We start from the raw sequence: 18509 nt of genomic DNA on the forward strand, positions 1-18509 counted from the left end.
TCTTCAATAACTATATAAATAATAGAAAGCTAACATTCATGTGAAAACTGAACAACACTCTCCTCAATGACACATTGGTCAAGGAAGAAATAAAGAAAGAAATTAAAGACTTTTTAGAGTTTAATGAAAATGAAGCCACAACTTACCCAAACCTAAGGGACACAATGAAAGCATTTTTAAGAGGAAAATTCATAGCTCTGAGTGCCTCCAAGAAGAAACTAGAGAGGGCATAACACTAGCAGCTTGACAACACACCTAAAAGCTCTAGAACGAAAGGAAGCATATTCACCCAAGAGGAGTAGAGTGCAGGAAATAATCAAACTCAGGGGTGAAATCAACCAAGTGGAAACAAGAAGAACTATTCAAAGAATCAACCAAACGAGGATCTGGTTCTTTGAGAAAATCAACAAGATAGATAAACCCTTAGCCAGACTCACTAGAGGTCACAGGGAAAGCATCCTAATTAACAAAATCAGAAATTATAAGGGAGACATAAAAACAGATCCTGAAGAAATCCAAAACACCATCAGATCCTTCTACAAAAGGCTATGCTCATCAAAACTGGAGAAACTGGATGAAAAGGAAAAATTTCTTGACAGATATCAGCTACCAAAGTTAAATCAGGATCAGATTAATGATGTAAACAGTCCTATATCTCCTAAAGAAATAGAAGCAGTCATTAATAGTCTTCCAACCAAAAAAAGCCCAAGAGCAGATTGGTTTAGTGCAGAGTTCTATCAGACCTTCAAAGAAGATCTAATTCCAGTTCTTCAAAAAATATTCCACAAAATAGAAGCAGAAGGTACTCTACCCAATTGATTCTATGAAGCCACAATTACTCTGATACCTAAACCACAGAAAGATCCAACAAAGATAGAGAACTTCAGAAAAATTTCCTTTATGAATATCGATGCAAAAATACTCAATAAAATTCTTGCTAAGCGAACCCAAGAACACATTAAAACAATCATCCATCCTGACCAAGTAGGTTTCATTCCAGGAATGCAGGGATGGTTTAATATACGAAAATCCATCAACGTTAATCACTATAAATACAAAGTCAAAGACAAAAAACACATGTTCATCTCGTTAGAATCAGAGAAAGCATTTGACAAAATCCAACACCCATTCATGATAAAAGTCTTGGAAAGATCAGGAATTCAAGGCCCATACCAAAGCATGATAAAAGCAATCTACAGCAAACCAGTAGCCAACATCAAAGTAAATGGTGAGAAGCTGGAAGCAATCCCACTAAAATCAGGGACTAGAAAAGGCTGCCCACCTTCTCCTTACCTATTCAACATAGTTCTTGAAGTCCTAGCCAGAGTAATTCAACAACAAAAGGAAATCAACGGAATACAAATTGGAAGGTAAGAAGTCAAAATAGCACCTTTTGCAGATGATATGATAGTATATATATGTGACCCTAATAATTCTACCAGAGAACTCCTAAACCTGATAAACAGCTTCAGTAAAGTAGCTGGATATAAAATTAACTCAAACAAGTCAATGGCCTTTCTCTACACAAATGATAAAAAGGCTGAGAAAGAAATTAGGGAAACAATTCCCTTCACAATAGTCACAAATAATATAAAATACCTTGGCATGACTCTAACTAAGGAAGTGAAAGATCTGTATGATAAGAACTTCAAGTCTCTGAAGAAAGAAATTAAAAAAATATCTCAGAAGATGGAAAGGTCTCCCATGCTCATGGATTGGCAGGATCAATATAGTAAAAATGGCTATCTTGCTAAAAGCAACCTACAGATTCAATGCAATCCCCATCAAAATTCTAACTCAATTCTTCAACGAATTAGAAAGGGCAATTTGCAAATTCATCTGGAATAACAAAAAACCTAGGATAGGAAAAATTCTTCTCAATGATAAAAGAACCTCTGGTGGAATCACCATGCCTGACCTAAAGCTTTATTACAGAGCAATTGTGATAAAAACTGCATGGTACTGGTATAGTGAAAGACAAGTAGACCAATGGAATAGAATTGAAGACACAGAAATGAACCCACACACCTATGGTCACTTGATCTTTGACAAGGGAGCTAAAACCATCCCGTGAAAAAAGACAGCATTTTCAACAAATGGTTCTGGCACAGCTTGCAGTTATATTGTAGACGAATGGGAATTGATCTATTCCTCTCTCCTTATACTAAGGTCAAATCTAAGTAGATCAAGGAACTCCACATAAAACCAGAAACAGTCAAACTTATAGAGGAGAAAGTGGGGAAAAGCCTCCAAGATATGGGCACAGGGGAAAAATTCCTGAATAGAACATCAATGGTTTGTGTTGTAACATCAAGAATTGACAAATGGGACTTCATAAAATTACAAAGCTTCTGTAATGTAAAAGACATCTTCAATAACACAAAAAGTCCACCAACAATTTGGGAAAAGATCTTTACCAATCCTAAATCAGATAGGTGACTAATATCCAGTATATATAAAGAACTCAAGAAGGTGGACTCCAGAAAATCAAATAACCCCATTAAAATGAGGCTCAGAACTAAACAAACAATTCTCACCTGAGGAATACCGAATGGCTGAGAAGCAACTGAAAAAATGTTCAGCATCCGTAATCATCAGGGAAATGCAAATCAAAACAACCCAGAGATTCCACTTCATACCAGTCAAAATGGCTAAAATAAAAAAATCAGGTGACAGCAGATGCTGTCGAGGACGTGGAGAAAGAGGAACACTCCTCCATTGTTGGTGGGATTGCAAGCTTGTACAATCACTCTGGAAATCAGTCTGGCAGTTCCTCAGAAAATTGTACATAGTACTACTGGAGGATCCAGCAATACCTCTCCTGGGCATATATCCAGAAGATGTTCCAACTGGTAAGAAGGACACATGCTCCACTATGTTCTTAGCAGCTTTATTTATCATAGCCAATAGCTGGAAAGAACCCAGATGTCCCTCAACAGAAGAATGGATAGAGATAATGTGGTACATTTACACAATGGAGTACTAGTCAGCTATAAAAGAATGAATTTATGAAATTCCTAGGCAAATGGATGGACCTGAGGGCATCATCCTGAGTGAGATAACCCAATCACATAAGAACTCACATGATATGTAATCACTGATAAGTGGATATTAGCCCAGAAACTTAGAATACCCAAGATACAAAATACAATTTGCTAAACACATGAAACTCCAGAAGAATGAAGAACAAAATGTGGACACTTTGCCCCTTCTTAGAATTGGGAACAAAACACCCATGGAAGGAGTTACAGAGACAAAGTTTGGAGCTGAGACAAAAGGATGGACCATCTAGACACTGCCATACCCGGGGTTTCATCCCATAATCAGACTCCAAATGCTGACACCATTGCATACACCAGGAAGATTTTGCTGAAAGGACCCTGATATAGCTGTCTCTTGTGAGGCTATGCGGGGACCTAGCAAACACCAAAGTGAATGCTCACAGTCAGCTATTGGATGGAACACAAGGCCCCCAATGGGGGAGCTAGAGAAAGCACCCAAGGAGCTAAGGGGTCAGCAACCCTATAGGTAGAACAACAATATGAACTAACCAGTACCCCTGGAGCTCGTGTCTTTCTAGCTGCATATGTATCAGAAGATGGCCTAGTCAGCCATCATTGGGAAGAGAGGCCCCTTGGTCTTACAAACTTTATATGCCTCAGTAAGGGGGAATGCCAGGTCCAAGAAGTGGGAGTGGGTGGGTTGGGGAGTGGGGGGAAGGAGGGTCTGGGGGACTTTTGGGATAGCATTTGAAATGTAAATGAAGAAAATACCTAATTAAAAAAATAAATTTAAAAAAAAAGTAAAAATGTAAAAAAATAAAATAAAAGGTAGTGTTTTTCAGAAAAAAAGAAAGAATGACACTAGACATAAAAGTACCCAGATAGAATCTGCAGAAATGGCTCAGTGCTTGAATGTATATGGCTTTTGTAGAGAAAACAAAGCCTAGTTCCAAACACCCATATCAGTTTTGACAGATCTTACAACTGCCAATCACGATGGCTTTCTGTCTTTTGTTATTTGATATATATGATTGCCTACAGACATATATCTCCTCACCTCTGTATACACATAAATAAAAGATTTATATATATGTGCGTGTGTGTGTGTGTAAATTATACTCTCTTGGCTTTCTTTCCAAATATTAAACTATACCATATAAACCAAACAAATACAAAATCTGTTTCTCTTTAACATTCTAAAATATTTGGGGAAGTTAAAGCAAATCCAACTGATAAGGTTCTAAATACAAAGAAAGAGAATGGTATTTAACACAATAAGATATTCATAAGAGAAGGATTCATAAGAGAAGATTTATAAAGATGTAACCTTTCTATATTTCAGTTACACGGATAAAAGACCAAAGATATCACTAACAGAATATATAACATATATATGCAAATAATGAAAACAGTGTGCTGGCCCTGGGGGCACACCTCTTTAATCACAGCACTTGGAAGGCAGAGAAAGCAGATCTCTGAGTTCAAGATCAGCCTGATCAACAGAGGATGTTTCAGGACAACCAGAGCTCCACAGAGAAACTCTATCTCAAAACTAACCAACCAACAAACAAAATTTTAAAAGTAAAATAAATCAAAACAAAAAGAGAGCTCATATGTCAATGTTACTGTCAGGTATAGTACACTTCAGAGTAAAGTTACTGCCAAAGAAAGAAAATACTATTAAATGGCAAATAGGCACTTCTACCCTAAACAGAACTCCACATATGGTCTCACCAAACAACTCGAGACCTAGAAGAAATATACAAATCTTTAATTATATTGGTTAGTATAATATTATTATTGAGTCCTACACCTGTCAACACTAATTGACATAGCATAGTGAAGTGGGGAAACCTCCTTAGATTAGCTACAGGTAACTAATGGATATTAAGGGTTTTCTCCAGGAACAAGCCCCTTCATAGATAGGCATATGAGTAACAATAAATGGACTCAGTAGGTTTGTGTGTGTGTGTGTGTGTGTGTGTGTGCCTTTAATAATAAAAAAGAGGCTGTAAATTTTAAAGGGAATGCAGGCAGATGTACGAGAAATTGGAGGGAAGTGGGAAAATTCAAGAATAATCTTTTTAAAGACTCCTTATAAAACTCAATATGTGTTAGGGAAAATAGATGTTAGTGAATCAGAGACATATGGAATTCAACAGGACCTGTACTTTCATTGAATATCTTAGAAATTGTAAAGAATTTCCATATTAGTCTGCATAGATTTCAAGGAAAGTATCATTCTCTGAATATTTTTGCTTGACTTTACCAATGAAATGATTTCCAGTTCCTTTCTTACCCGGTTCTATTGGACTATAAAATCAGCAAGATCATGAGAATTGTTTTATTTCAGTTTTAATTTTTGAGGCATGGCCTAATATAGCAATGGCTTGTCTCAGAGTTGCTATGTAATGGAGCATGACTTAAAATACTTATCTGCCTGCTTTCACTTCTCACATGCTGGGACTACAGGTGTGCAGCACGGTGTGAATTGTGTTTTGAGTATAAAATATTCTTCAAAGACTCACATATGAGAATGCTTAGTATCTAGGAGTCATCAGTGTTTGGGAAGGTTGTAGAACCTTAAGGAGGTCTAGCTTACTGTAGGTTGGTCACTGGCAGATGCCCTGGAACTTTTGTAGCCTGGGCACAAGTCCTGTTCACTGTGCCTCTTAAATGCAGTTGGGATATTACCAACCAGACTCCTACTTCTACTTCCATGTCTTCTATGTCATGATGAGATGTATTCTCTTATACTATGAGGCGGAATATAGCCTTATAACTTTAAATTGTTTCTTGTCAGGCCTGTTAGAAAATTGACTGGCACACCTGTTTTTATGCTGTAGTAGGGATACATACTATATCAGCACTCTTCCAACTGAACTACATAACCAGCCTTGGCTGGTAAAAATTGTCAATGCAAAAGAAACACACAGTGTGAAGAGGTAGCATACCAGAAGCAAGACTTAGCCAAAGTCCACAAACTACCGGTTAATAAAGACAGAGACTTACCACTGAGTAAATCTGATGCTTCCGCCTTTTAGCCAAGTCAATTATGTTCACTCCATTGTAATAAAGGTTTTCTATACAGCCACGGAAGTTTTTCTTTAAAAAGGTCCCAGGTTTGCTTGGTACTGGAATTCCTCCAAAACTGAGCTTTATAAGGAAAGAAATAAAAGTCAACTCTTACAAGATCCAAAGAAGTAGGAATGTTAAGAGAAGCATGCTTCTGTGGATTTAGTTCTATGTGTGACCCAAGTGGCTTTAGTAATTGCAAATGCCACTTGATTACTCATTTAATAGGATACTGATTAGTCTATGTAAAATACCGGCAATTGCTTGCCTCTTAAGGACTTACTATACAAAGCCATTTTCATTTCTTCCTTAAAAATATTCAGCATCCTTAATCATCAGGGAAATGCAAATCAAAGCAACCTTGAGATTCTACCGCACACCAGTCAGAATGGCTAAGATCAAAAATTCAGGTGACAGCAGATGCTGGTGAGGATGTGGAGAAAGAGAACAATCCTCCATTGCTGGTGGGATTGCAAGCTTGTATAACCACTCTGGAAGTCAGTCTGGAGGTTCCTCAGAAAACTGGACATAATACTACCGGAAGATCCAGCAATACCTCTCCTGGGCATATACCTAGAAGAAGTTCCAACTAGTAATAAGAACACATGCTCCACTATGTTCATAGCAACTTTATTTATCATAGCCAGAAGCTGGAATGAACCCAGATGTCCCTCAACAGAAGAATGGATACAGAAAATGTGGTACATTTACACAATGGAGTACTACTGAGCTATTAAAAACAATGGATTCATGAAATTCTTGGACAAATGGATGTATCTGGAGGATATAATCCTTGATGAGGCAACCCAATCACAAATGAAATCATTAGATATGCACTCACTGATAAGTGGATATTAGCCCAGAAACATAGAACACCCAAGATACAATTTGCAAAACACAAGAAAATTAAGAAGAGGGAAGACTAATGGGTGGATAATTCATTCCTCCTTAGAATAGGGAACAAAATGCCCATGAGAGGAGTTACAGAGATAAAGTTTGGAGCTAAGACGAAAGGATGGACTATCCAGAGACTACCCCACCCGGGGATCCATCCCATAATCAGCCACCAAACTGAGACACTATTGCATATGCTGGAAAGATTTTGCTGAAGGGACCCTGTTATAGCTGTCTCTTATGAGGTTATGCCAGTGCCTGGCAAATACAGAAGTGGATGCTCACAGTCATCTATAAGATGGAACACAGGGCCCCCAATGGAGAAGCTAGAGAAAGCACTCAAGGAGCTGAAGGGGTCTGCAACCCTATAGATGGTACAACAATATGAACTAACCAGTACTCCCAGAGCTCATATCTCTAGCTGCATATGTAGCAGAAGATGGCCTAGTTGGCTATCACTGGGAAGAGAGGCCCTTTGGTATTGCAAACTTTATATGCCCCAATACAGATCTCCTGACTATTATAAATAAGGCTGCTATAAAGATAGTGGGGCATTTGTTCTTATTGCCCTTTGGAACTTCTTCTGGATATATGCCCAGGAGAGGTATTGCTGGATCCTCCAGTAGTATTATGTCCAATTTTCTGAGGAACCACCAGACTGATTTCCAGAATGGTTGTACAAGCTTGCAATCCCACCAACAATGGAGGAGTGTTCCTCTTTCTCCACGTCCTCCACAGCATCTGCTGTCACCTGAATTTTTGATCTTAGCCATTCTGACTGGTGTGAGGTGGAACCTCAGGCTTGTTTTGATTTGCATTTCCATGATTGTGGGAAGCCACATGGCCGTTGCAGAGTGGCAGTTGCCTACTGTTGGCCACCACACATACATAAGCAGTAAAGGTTTTTTTGCCAAGATGAGGTTTTGAGAACTAACCAAAATTAACCAATCAGATGAGAGACAAGTTAACCAATCATATGAGAGACAAATTAACCAATCAAATGAGAGAAAAGTTACAAATCAGATGAGAGAGAAGTTAACCAGTCAGATGTAGGCATGCAAATGAGGTCATAAGCATAACCCAAGCACAACCAATCCGGGTGTGAGACACGCCTCTCCTAGGCCTATATAAGCAGCACCAGTTCTGGGCTTGGGGTCTCTCTCTTACCTCTCCAATCAAGCTCTCCCAATAAACATGTGCAGAAGGATCCTGTTGCTTCTTGCTGGCAAGTCAGGGGCACACAAGACATGATGATTAAGGATGTTGAACATTTTTTCAGGTGCTTCTGAGCCATTTGATATTCCATGATTGAGAATTCTTTGTTTAGCTCTGTGCCTCATTTTTAATGGGGTTATTTGAGTTTCTAGAGTCCATCTTCTTGAGTTCTTTATATATTTTGGATATTAGTCCCCTATCTGATTTAGGACTGGTAAAGATTCTTTTCCAATCTGTTGGTGGCCTTTTTCTCTTATTGACAGTGTCTTTGGCCTTTGCAATTTTATGAGGTCCCATTTGACAATTCTTGATCTTACAGTATGAGCCATTGCTGATCTATTCTGGAATTTTTCCCCTGTGCCCATATCTTTGAGGCTTTTCCCCACTTTCTCCTCTATACGTTTCAGTTTCTCTGGTTTTATGTGGAGTTCCTTGATCCACATAGACTTGAATTCAGTACAAGGAGATAAGAATGAATCAATTCACATTCTTCTACATGATAACCTCCAGTTGTGCCAGCACCATTTGTTGAAAATGCTGTCTTTTTTCCACTGGATGGTTTTAGCCCCCTTGTCAAAATCAAGTGACCATAGGTGAGTGGGTTCATTTCTGTGTCTTCAACTCTATTCCATTTGTCTACTTGTCTTTCGCTGTACCAGTACCATGCAGTTTGTTTTTTTTTTTTATCACAATTGCTCTGTAATAAAGCTTTAGGTCAGGCATGGTGATTCCACCAGAGGTTCTTTTAGCATTGAGAAGAATTTTTGCTACCCTAGGTTTTTTGTTATTCCAGATAAATTTGCAAATTTCCCTTTCTAACTCAGTGAAGAATTGAGTTGGAATTTTGATGGGGGTTGCATTGAATCTGTAGATTGCTTTCAGGAAGATAGCCACTTTTACTATATGAATCCTGCTAATACATGAGTATGGGAGATCTTTCCATCTTCTGAGATCTTTGATTTTTTTCTTCAGATACTTGATGTTCTTATCATACAGATCTTTCACTTCCTTAGTTAGAGTCACTCCAAGGTATTTTATGTTATTTGTGACTATTGTGAAGGATGTTGTTTCACTAATTTCTTTCTCAGTCCATTTATCCTTTGTGTAGAGAAAGGCCATTTATATGTTCCAGCTACTTCACTGAAGCTGTTATCATGTTTAGGAGTTCTCTGGTGGAATTTTAGGGTCAATTATATATACTATCATATCATCTGCAAATAGTGATATTTTGACTTCTTCCTTTCCAATTTGTATCCACTTGACCTCCATTTATTGTCTAATTGCACTGACTAGGACTTCAAATACTATATTGAATAGGTAGGGAGAAAGTGTGCAGCCTTGTCTAGTCTCTGATATTAGTGGGATAGCTTCCAGATTCTCACCATTTACTTTGATGTTGGCTATTGGTTTGCTGTATATTGCTTTTATCATGCTTAGGTATGGGCCTTGAGTTCCTGATCTTTCCAAGAATTTTATCATGAATGGGTGTTGAATTTTGTTATATGATTTCACAGCATTAATGAGATGACCATGTGGTTTTTGTCTTTGAGTTTGTATATATAGTGGATTAGTTGGTGGATTTCTGTATATTAAACCATCCTTGCATCCCTGAAATGAATCCTACTTGGTCATGATGAATGATTGTATTGATTTGTTCTTGGATTTGGTTAGCGAGAATAATATTGAGTATTTTTGCATTGATATTCATAAGGGAAATTGATCAGAAATTCTCTATGATTGTTTGGTCTTTATGTGGTTTAGGTATCTGAGTAATTGTGGCTTCATAGAGTAATTTGGGTAGAGTACTCTCTGTTTTTATTTTGTGGAATAGTTTGAGAAGAAATGGAATTAGGTCCTCTTCGAATGTCTGATAGAACTCTGCACTAAACCAATCTGGTCCTGGGCTTTTTATGTTTGGGAGACTATTGACTGCTTCTATTAATTTAGGGGATTTAGGACTGTTTAGGTCATTAATCTGATCCTGATTTAACTTTGGTACCTGGTGTCTGTCTAGGAAGTTGTCCATTTCATCCAGGTTCTCCAGTTTTGTTGGGTATAGCCTTTTGTAGAAGGATCTGATGGTGTTTTGGATTTCCTCGGGATCTCTTGTTATGTCTTCAGTTTTATTTCTGGTTTTGTTAATTAGGATGCTGTCCCTGTGACCTCTAGTGAGTCTGGCTAAGGGTTTATCTGTCTTGTTGATTTTCTCAAAGAACCAGCTACTGGTTTGTTTGATTCTTTGAATAGATCTTTTTGTTTCCACTTGGTTGATTTCAACCCTGAGTTTGATTATTTCCTGCCATCTACTCCTCATGGGTGAATTTGCTTCCTTTTGTTCTAGAACTTTTAGGTGTGCTGTAAAGCTGCTAGTGAATGCTCTCTCTAGTTTCTTTTTGGAGGCACTCAGAGCTATGAATTTTCCTCTTAAAAATGCTTTCATTGTGTCCCTTAAGTTTGGGTGTGTTGTGGCTTCATTTTCATTAAACTCTAAAAAGTCTTTTATTTCTTTCTTAATTTCTTCCTTGAGCAATGTATCATTGAGGAGAGTGTTGTTCAGTTTCCACATGAATGTTGGCTTTGTTTCATTTATGTTGTCACTGAAGATTGGCCCTAGTTCATGGTGATTTGATAGGACGCATGGGATAGTTTCAATATTTTGTATCTGTGGAGGCCTGTTTTGTGACCAATTATATGGTCAATTTTGGAGAAGGTACCATGAGGTGCTGAGAAGAAGGTATATCCTTTTGTTTTAGGGTAAAATGTTCTGTAGATACCTGTTAAATCCATTTGTTTCATAACTTCTGTTAGTTTCACTCTGTCTCTATTTAGTTTCTGTTTCCAGGATCTGTCCATTGAAGAGAGTGGGGTGTTGAAGTCTCCCACTATTATTGTGTGAGGTGCAATCTGTGCTTTGAGCCTTACTAAAGTTTCTTTAATGAATGTGGCTGCCCTTGTATTTGGAGCATAGATACTCAGAATTGAGATATCATGTGGTCACCTGACTTTCCAGCAAGGAAGAAACCACAACAGGATTCTTCTGCACATGTTTTTTGGGAGAGCTTGATAGCGAAGGCGAAAGACCCGGAGCCCCAGAACTGGTGCTGCTTATATAGGCCTAGGAGTGGAGTGTCTATACCTGATTGGTTGTGCTTTCAGTACCTCATTTACATTCCCCTGGATGGGCTGTGACTTGGTGTGAAACCCTTATGCACATGTGCACATTGGTTGTTTACCCGAACTTACAAGTGGTGGCCAGAGGTAGCCAGCGCCATCTTGTAATGGCCTATGTGGCTTCCCACAATATCATTTTGGAAGATTTTTACCTTCGATGAGTATGAAGTGCCCCTCCTTGTCTTTTTTGATAACTTTGTGTGTTAGTCAATTTTAATCGATATTAGAATGGCTACTCCAGCTTGTTTCTTCAGACTGTTTGCTGGAAAGTTGTTTTCCAGCCTTTCACTTTGAGGTAGTTTCTTCTGTCTTTTTCCCTAAGATGGTTTTCCTATAAGTCTCAAAATGTTGGGTCCTGTTTGTGTAGCCAGTCTGTTAGTCTATGTCTTTTTATTGGGGAATTGAGTCCATTGATATTAAGAGATATTAAGGAAAAGTAATTGTTGCTTTCTGATATTTTTGCTGTTAGAGTTGGGATTCTGTTCTTGTAGCTGTCTTCTTTTGTTGAAGGATTCCTTTCTTGCTTTTTCTAGGGTGTAGTTTCTGTATTTGTATTGGTGTTATCCTGTTATCATCCGTTAAAGGCTAGATTCATGGAAAGATATTGTAGGGATTTGGTTTTGTCATGGAATACATTGTTTTCTCCATCTATGGTAATTGAGAGTTTTGCTGGGTATAGTAACCTGGGCTGGTAATTGTGTTCTCTTAGTGTCTGTATAATATCTGTATAGGATCTTCTGGATTTCATAGTCTCTGGTAAGAAGTCTGGAGAAATTCTAATAGGCCTGCCTTCATATGTTACTTGACCTTTTTCCCTTTCTGCTTTTAATATTCTATATTTATTTAGTGCATCTGTTGTTCTGATTATTATGTATTGGGAGGAATTTCTTTTCTATTCCAGTCTATTTGGAGTTCTGTAGGCTTCTTGTATGTTCATGGGCATCTCTTTGTTTAGCTATAGGACCTTTTCTTCTATAATTTTGTTGAAGATATTTGCTAGCCCTTTAAGCAGAAAATCTTCATTCTCATCTACTCCTATTATCTGTAGGTTTGGTCTTCTCATTGTGTCCTGGATTTCCTGGATGTTTTAAGTTAGGATCTTATGGCATTTTACATTTTCTTTGATTGTTGTGTCCCTGTGGAATCTTCTGCACCTGAGATTCTCTCTTCTATCTCTTGTATTCTGTTGCTGATGCTAGCATCTATGATTCCTGATTTTTTTTCCTATGGTTTCTATCTCCAGAGTTGTCTCCCTTTGGGTTTTCTTTATTGTTTCTACTTCCATTTTTAGATCCTGGACGGTTTTGTTCAATTCCATCACCTGTTTGGTAGAGTTTTTCTATAACTCTCTAAGGGATTTTTGTGTTTGCTCTTTAAAGGCTTCTAGCTGTTTATCTTTGTTTTCCTATATTTCCTTCTTAAAGTCCTCCATCATAATCATAAGAAGTGACTTTAGATCCATGTCTTGCTTTTCTGGTGTGATGGTTTATCCAGGTCTTGCTATGGTGGGAGAGTTCGTTTCTGATGATGTCAAGTAACCTTGGTTTCTGTTGCCTCTGTTCTTATGCTTGCCTCCTGCCATCTGATTATATCAAGTGCTTGCTTCCCTCAGTATATCTGATTGGAGCCTGTCCTTTCAATAATCCCAGTTGATTCAGGACTCCTCAGAGTCTAGTTTTCTCTATGATCCTTTGATTGTGGGCTCCTGTGAACTTGAGATTCTGCGTTTGTCAGAGTTCTTTGCAGCCAAGCTCCTCTGAGTCCCTGAAATTCTGATGTGACCCAGCTCCTGTTATCCTGGGATCCTGTTGTCCTAAGATTCTGGGCTTGTTACAGTGCCTGGAAGTGGTGTCTCTTTTTGGGACTGTGGAGTTCTCTGGTCTGTTCGAAACCAAGGTAAACCAGAACAAATCAAAAGGAACCCAATCCTGTGGTCAGGAAGGGCTCTGGTGTCCTTGTTCCTGCTGTCACAGGCCTGTCACAATTGTATTGGAACCGATGTTGTGTTCTGCTCACCAGTGATCCTAAGATCATGTGGACAGTCCTCTAGGGACCATGGGGGTGTCTGCCTATACCTTGTCCTAGGTGATCGAGTGCTGGCACTGACCAGAAGGGACTTGTGCCCCTGGTTACAAGGCCCTTCTGGCTTTCTTTCTTTCTTTCTTTCTTTCTTTCTTTCTTTCTTTCTTTCTTTCTTTCTTTCTTTCTTCCTTCCTTCCTTCCTTCCTTCCTTCCTTCCTTCCTTCCTTCCTTTCTTTCTTTCTTTCTTTCTTTCTTTCTTTCTTTCTTTCTTTCTTTCATGATTGTGCAGATGTTTTAATTATTTTTTCTTTCTTTCTTTTTCTATTAGATATTTTCTTTATTTACATTTCAAATGCTATCCAGAAAGTTCCCTATACCTTCCCTTCCCTGCTCCCCTACCCACCCACTCCCACTTCTTGGCCTTGACATTCCCCTCTACTGGAGCATATAAAGTTTGTAAGACCAAGGGGCCTCTTTTTCCAATGATGGCCAACTAGGTCATCTTCTGCTACATACACAGCTTTCTGTTTCCCTGCTGCTGTCTCAGGCCCAGTGCTTCTCAAAATATGTGACTATTTTGTTTTGAATTCTGATAATTAAGTTGGTGATGGAAAGTCTCTAGCAATGGGTATGAGCTCTTGTCTCCTTTCCCACTCTCCTCTGAAAGGTATAAAAGTTGGGTGTCACAGAGCCACATGAAATTGTCTTGGACATCAGAAGGGGCAGCTAAACTGATGAATTTATGGCACTGTGGAACAAGACTATCTAAGCCTGCCTGTCTGAGTTGATTCTGAGGAACAGCTCTTGGAAGCTGACCTTCACAGGTGAGCAGTAGCAAACACACACAGATAAACATATGCACACTGCTAAGAATAAAAATGTAATAAAAATTTCAAGACATTGATTTGAATCTAGATGTGTATGTCTGCACATGCATACACATGCGTACATGGGAGTCAGAGACCAACATGGAGGGTTATTCTTAAGGCTCTACCCATGGTGTTTTTCAAGACAATGTCTGTCCTCAGGACTTGAGGCTCACTGACATGTGAGCACCTGAAATCCATCTGTATTTGTTTCCCCATCTCTGAGTTTTAAATGCTTGCCATAACACCAGGCTTTCTCTGAACATTAACGAGTGAGTTAGTTATTGATTTTATTTATTTATTGTCAATTTGACACAAACTGAGGTATCTAGGAAGAGGGACCCTAAAATGAGAAAAAACCTCCATCAGATTGGCCTATATGAAGTCATTGGGGGCATTTTCTTGATTAATGAGTAGTTTGCAAGGGACCAGCCCACTGCTAGCAGTTCTACAGATGTGGGTAATTGTTAATGGGCTAATGAAGAAGGCAGACTGATTGAGCCACAGGAAACAAATCAGTAAACAGTGCTCTTCCACAGGCTCTGCTTGAGTTCCTCATGTTACATCCTTCAGTGATTGAAAGCTACCTGGAAGAATGAGAAGAAATCAACTCTTTCCTCCTCAAGGGGCTTTGGTCATGGTATTTGTCACAATGACAGAATGCAAAGTAGAACAATATTCTGAGCATGGGACTCAGATCTTCCATTTTACAAGGCAAATGTTTTTCTAACTGAACCATCTTTCCTCTGGGATACTTGAACTTAAGTAAGGACAGCTTAACCTAGATGGCTGAAATTCAGTCATGGTTGATGTGTTTCTGTCATAAGAAATGAAGCAAGTAACCTCAATTTTCAGATGAAATCTGTATTTTAAAGCAATAATTTGTTTTCAAATTCATACACACTACATTCTGTGAACATGGACTCTAACCCTGAAACTGTGAGTTCCAAAGAAACTCTTTCTTTTTGTAAGTTGACCTGGGCATGGTGTCTTATCCCAGAAACAGAAAATATCTATTGCAAGTATAGTCTCTCCTTTATCCTGAAACTTGCTTATTATGAAAGATTGGTTGACAAGTGAGCCCCAGGGTTCAACCTCTCTCTGTTGCAACAACATTGCAACTATAAATATGAACCACAGCATCTAACACTAATGAAATAAAATGCTCATGCCTGAAAGACAAGGACTTACTGACTGAGCCATCTCCTAAGCTCACCATACTTTTAAGAAAACTCAACATTCCATAGCCCCAACATGCTATCAGCCCATCAGTCTGACCTTGCAATTTGCCTCATTGTCCTAGACACAGATAAAATCTGTGTCCTTTAAGAGTCAGTTACCAAATTTGCAGAGAAAAAAAAAGAGAAGACAAAGCAGAGAATTAGAGATGCTGCTAGTGGGTTCTTCGCACAAATTAATCACTCCAGCTTTCCCACAAATCATGGCCTTTTTTTCCCCATATGTTATTTATTGGGTCTTGCACTTGAGGATGGATCTAGACATAGAACATGAATAATGCCTGTAATTCCTCCTGCTGAATGTGTAAATGGGTATCTTTCATAGACTCAGACCCCAAGGAGCAAATCAGTCAAACAGATCTAATATAAATTTAATGGGTGCTGTCTCTATATAACAAACAGTAGATTCTTTGGCCACAAATTGTACACATTTTATTTCTCTAGAAAAGTCTGTATGGAAATCTTTACATTAGTGTTCACTACATGCTGAGAAGACAGGGGCTCCTACTGTGGACATGGCTTTTATCTGTGAATCCACAGACCACATCCTGCTTGTGAGGAACAGTGCTCACATACAGGTAGAAAGAGCACAAGTATGTCACTACTGTTTTCTACCCTGACCTTCCCAAAACATGTAAGTCTGTTGACTTAAAAGTGTGATGTCACCATCAAAATCAACACTGATCTCTTCTCATCTCTTCACCTGAGGTTAGAGGGAGCCATTCACAGAATGGACAGAGTTGGGAATGATGCAACGTGACTTTGAAGGCAATTTGATCTTACTAGGAGACTTGAATACATTTTATTGAATAGATTCTTTGTTTGATTTGTAACTCCTTAAATATTTAGATTACAGCATGTGGCACTCCATTTGTATTCTTGCCTCAAGCTATGTGTATGTGTGAAAGAGGCTGGCTAATATTTTATTATTTTACTAATTACTGTAGTAATTAAGCCAGTCTCCAAATGTCTGATTAGTCACTTCAACTAGAAACTGAAAGGCTAATTAATCCATGCTGTCAACATTCTAGCAGAAACTTGGATAAAACAAGAAAATATGTTATTAGTTGCTTCTGTGAATGCTGATAAAAATGTGGGATGCAGAGCAGGAAGAACACAAGCAGCCCTGCCACAGAGTCTTCCAAGTCAGCCTTATCCTGGGCATAAATAGAGTAGTCAGGTATTCACTTAGCATGCATGGAGTCCTAGATTCAACATCCAGCACTTAAAGAACAATAAAGGGGGATCAAAGGTTGGCTTCCTTGGTATGATGAGACTCTGACATGTTTAATGTCATTTGCTTACTTCTAATACATATTAACATGTGTCTTTTGCACGTGCATGCTTGCCTGTGCATGTGAGTCCTCATACATGCATGTACACATTCATAAGGTGGCCAGAGCCCCACCCTGGATACTTTTCACTTATTCTCCTCCTAGATTATTTATTTTTAACACATTTATTTAATATTTAGAGAGTGTGGGGGAGTTATATGCTTGCCACATGGAAGACTAGAAACAACTGAGTTGGTTCTTGGTTTACACAATGTCTCAGGGACATTTTAGACTCAGGGACTAAATTCCTTGTTTTGGTAATTACAAGGATCATATTTTGTATGTGAAAAAAAAATTATATTTTAATACATATGTTGTCTTTTGTTGTTTTCCCACATCTTGGTTAGTTGATTTGTCAAAAACTATATTTGCTAATTTGTTTAAAATATATTTTGACACACTATTTCTAGTAACTTGGTAGAGTATGATGATATTAATCAGGCATTTCTTTAATGAAAAGATTTTAAAAACGTTTGTAGAAAGAAAACTTATTCTGTTTTATTACTGTTCCACTGGAATCTATACCACACTTAGGGCTTCCATGTCTTTGAATGATAAAACTATTATTTCATGTTCTCAAACTTTTATCTAAAATTAATTATAAAGTTATATAATTATCATATATATATATATTTATTCCATATTATTAATTAATTTCTTTATAATTTACTACATATATAAGTTATATAAATATGTAATGTATCTTAATCATACTCTTTACCATTATCAGCTTATATCCCTTTCTATTAACACCCTTTTTCTTCTAAGAAGTCTTCTGGCTATTTCCATTTTTCGGAGGTGGGGGCTTGGGTTTTGTTTTGATTTTTGTTTTGTTTTGTTTTGCAGCCCACTGCACTTCATTGCTTCCCAGTATAAGTTATTTATTCATCTTTCTAGGAAGGGTCTCAGGTAGTCCAGACTGGTGACATTTTCTATATAACCTAGAATTAATGCCTGATCATCTTGCTGGTACCTTTCAAGTGCTGGGATTGAAGGTGTGTGTCACCATCTCTAGCTCACACATGCAATTTTAGAGGTTTTTGAATTTGTGTGTGTGTTGTGTATACTTTTTATTTGTACATAAGTGCAGTTGCTCTAAATACAGTATCACATCCTTTGGGGATGGAGTTACAGGTAGTTTCGAGCCACTTTTGTGCATCTGGAAAATCAACTTGGGTTCTTTAGAAGAATAGTTTGTACTCTTACTGGATAAGCCATCTCTTAAGCCCTCCACACATTTGTTTTTAAGTGGTCAGAGATATTAATCTAGTTTTATGGTTTTATGTGGTTACTGGTCTTTTTTTCCTACCTTAATCTAAATAAATTTCAATTCTTATTAAATTTTCTCCTGGTGTATATGGAATGTCTGATGTAAACACATTTTAAAAAATGATCCTATGGTTTAAGATATTTCTAGGCTATATGTGATCCTGTCTGAAAATAATATAATGAATTTAACTGAAATTAATTTAAAAATAATAATAATAATAAAGAACTGTAGATGTAGCTTCCTTGTAGAGTGGTTTCCTAGCATGTGAATGTCTCTAGATTCAATCCCAAGTACTACACACACACACACACACACACACACACACACACACACACACACACACACACACTGCAACACACCACACACATACATACACACAGAGGCACATATATACAGACGCTCACACATATACAAGCACAAGG

The 18509-nt window shown here is 38.0% G+C and overlaps 1 protein-coding gene across 2 annotated transcripts in view; it reads right to left on the reverse strand.

The window, feature by feature from the left end:
* LOC110312287 (contactin-associated protein like 5-3) overlaps positions 1-18509 on the reverse strand; it is a 604300-nt gene that overhangs the window by 345393 nt on the left and 240398 nt on the right. For both annotated transcript variants that reach the window (XM_085832770.1, XM_085832768.1), the window contains exon 7: positions 6015-6158. In XM_085832770.1, coding sequence (XP_085688896.1) covers positions 6015-6158 — 144 coding nt within the window. The remainder of the gene's footprint in view (positions 1-6014; positions 6159-18509) is intronic.

Source organism: Mus caroli, unplaced genomic scaffold (assembly GCF_978045245.1).
Source record: "Mus caroli unplaced genomic scaffold, Mus_caroli_1 scaffold_18, whole genome shotgun sequence".
NCBI lineage: Eukaryota > Metazoa > Chordata > Mammalia > Rodentia > Muridae > Mus > Mus caroli.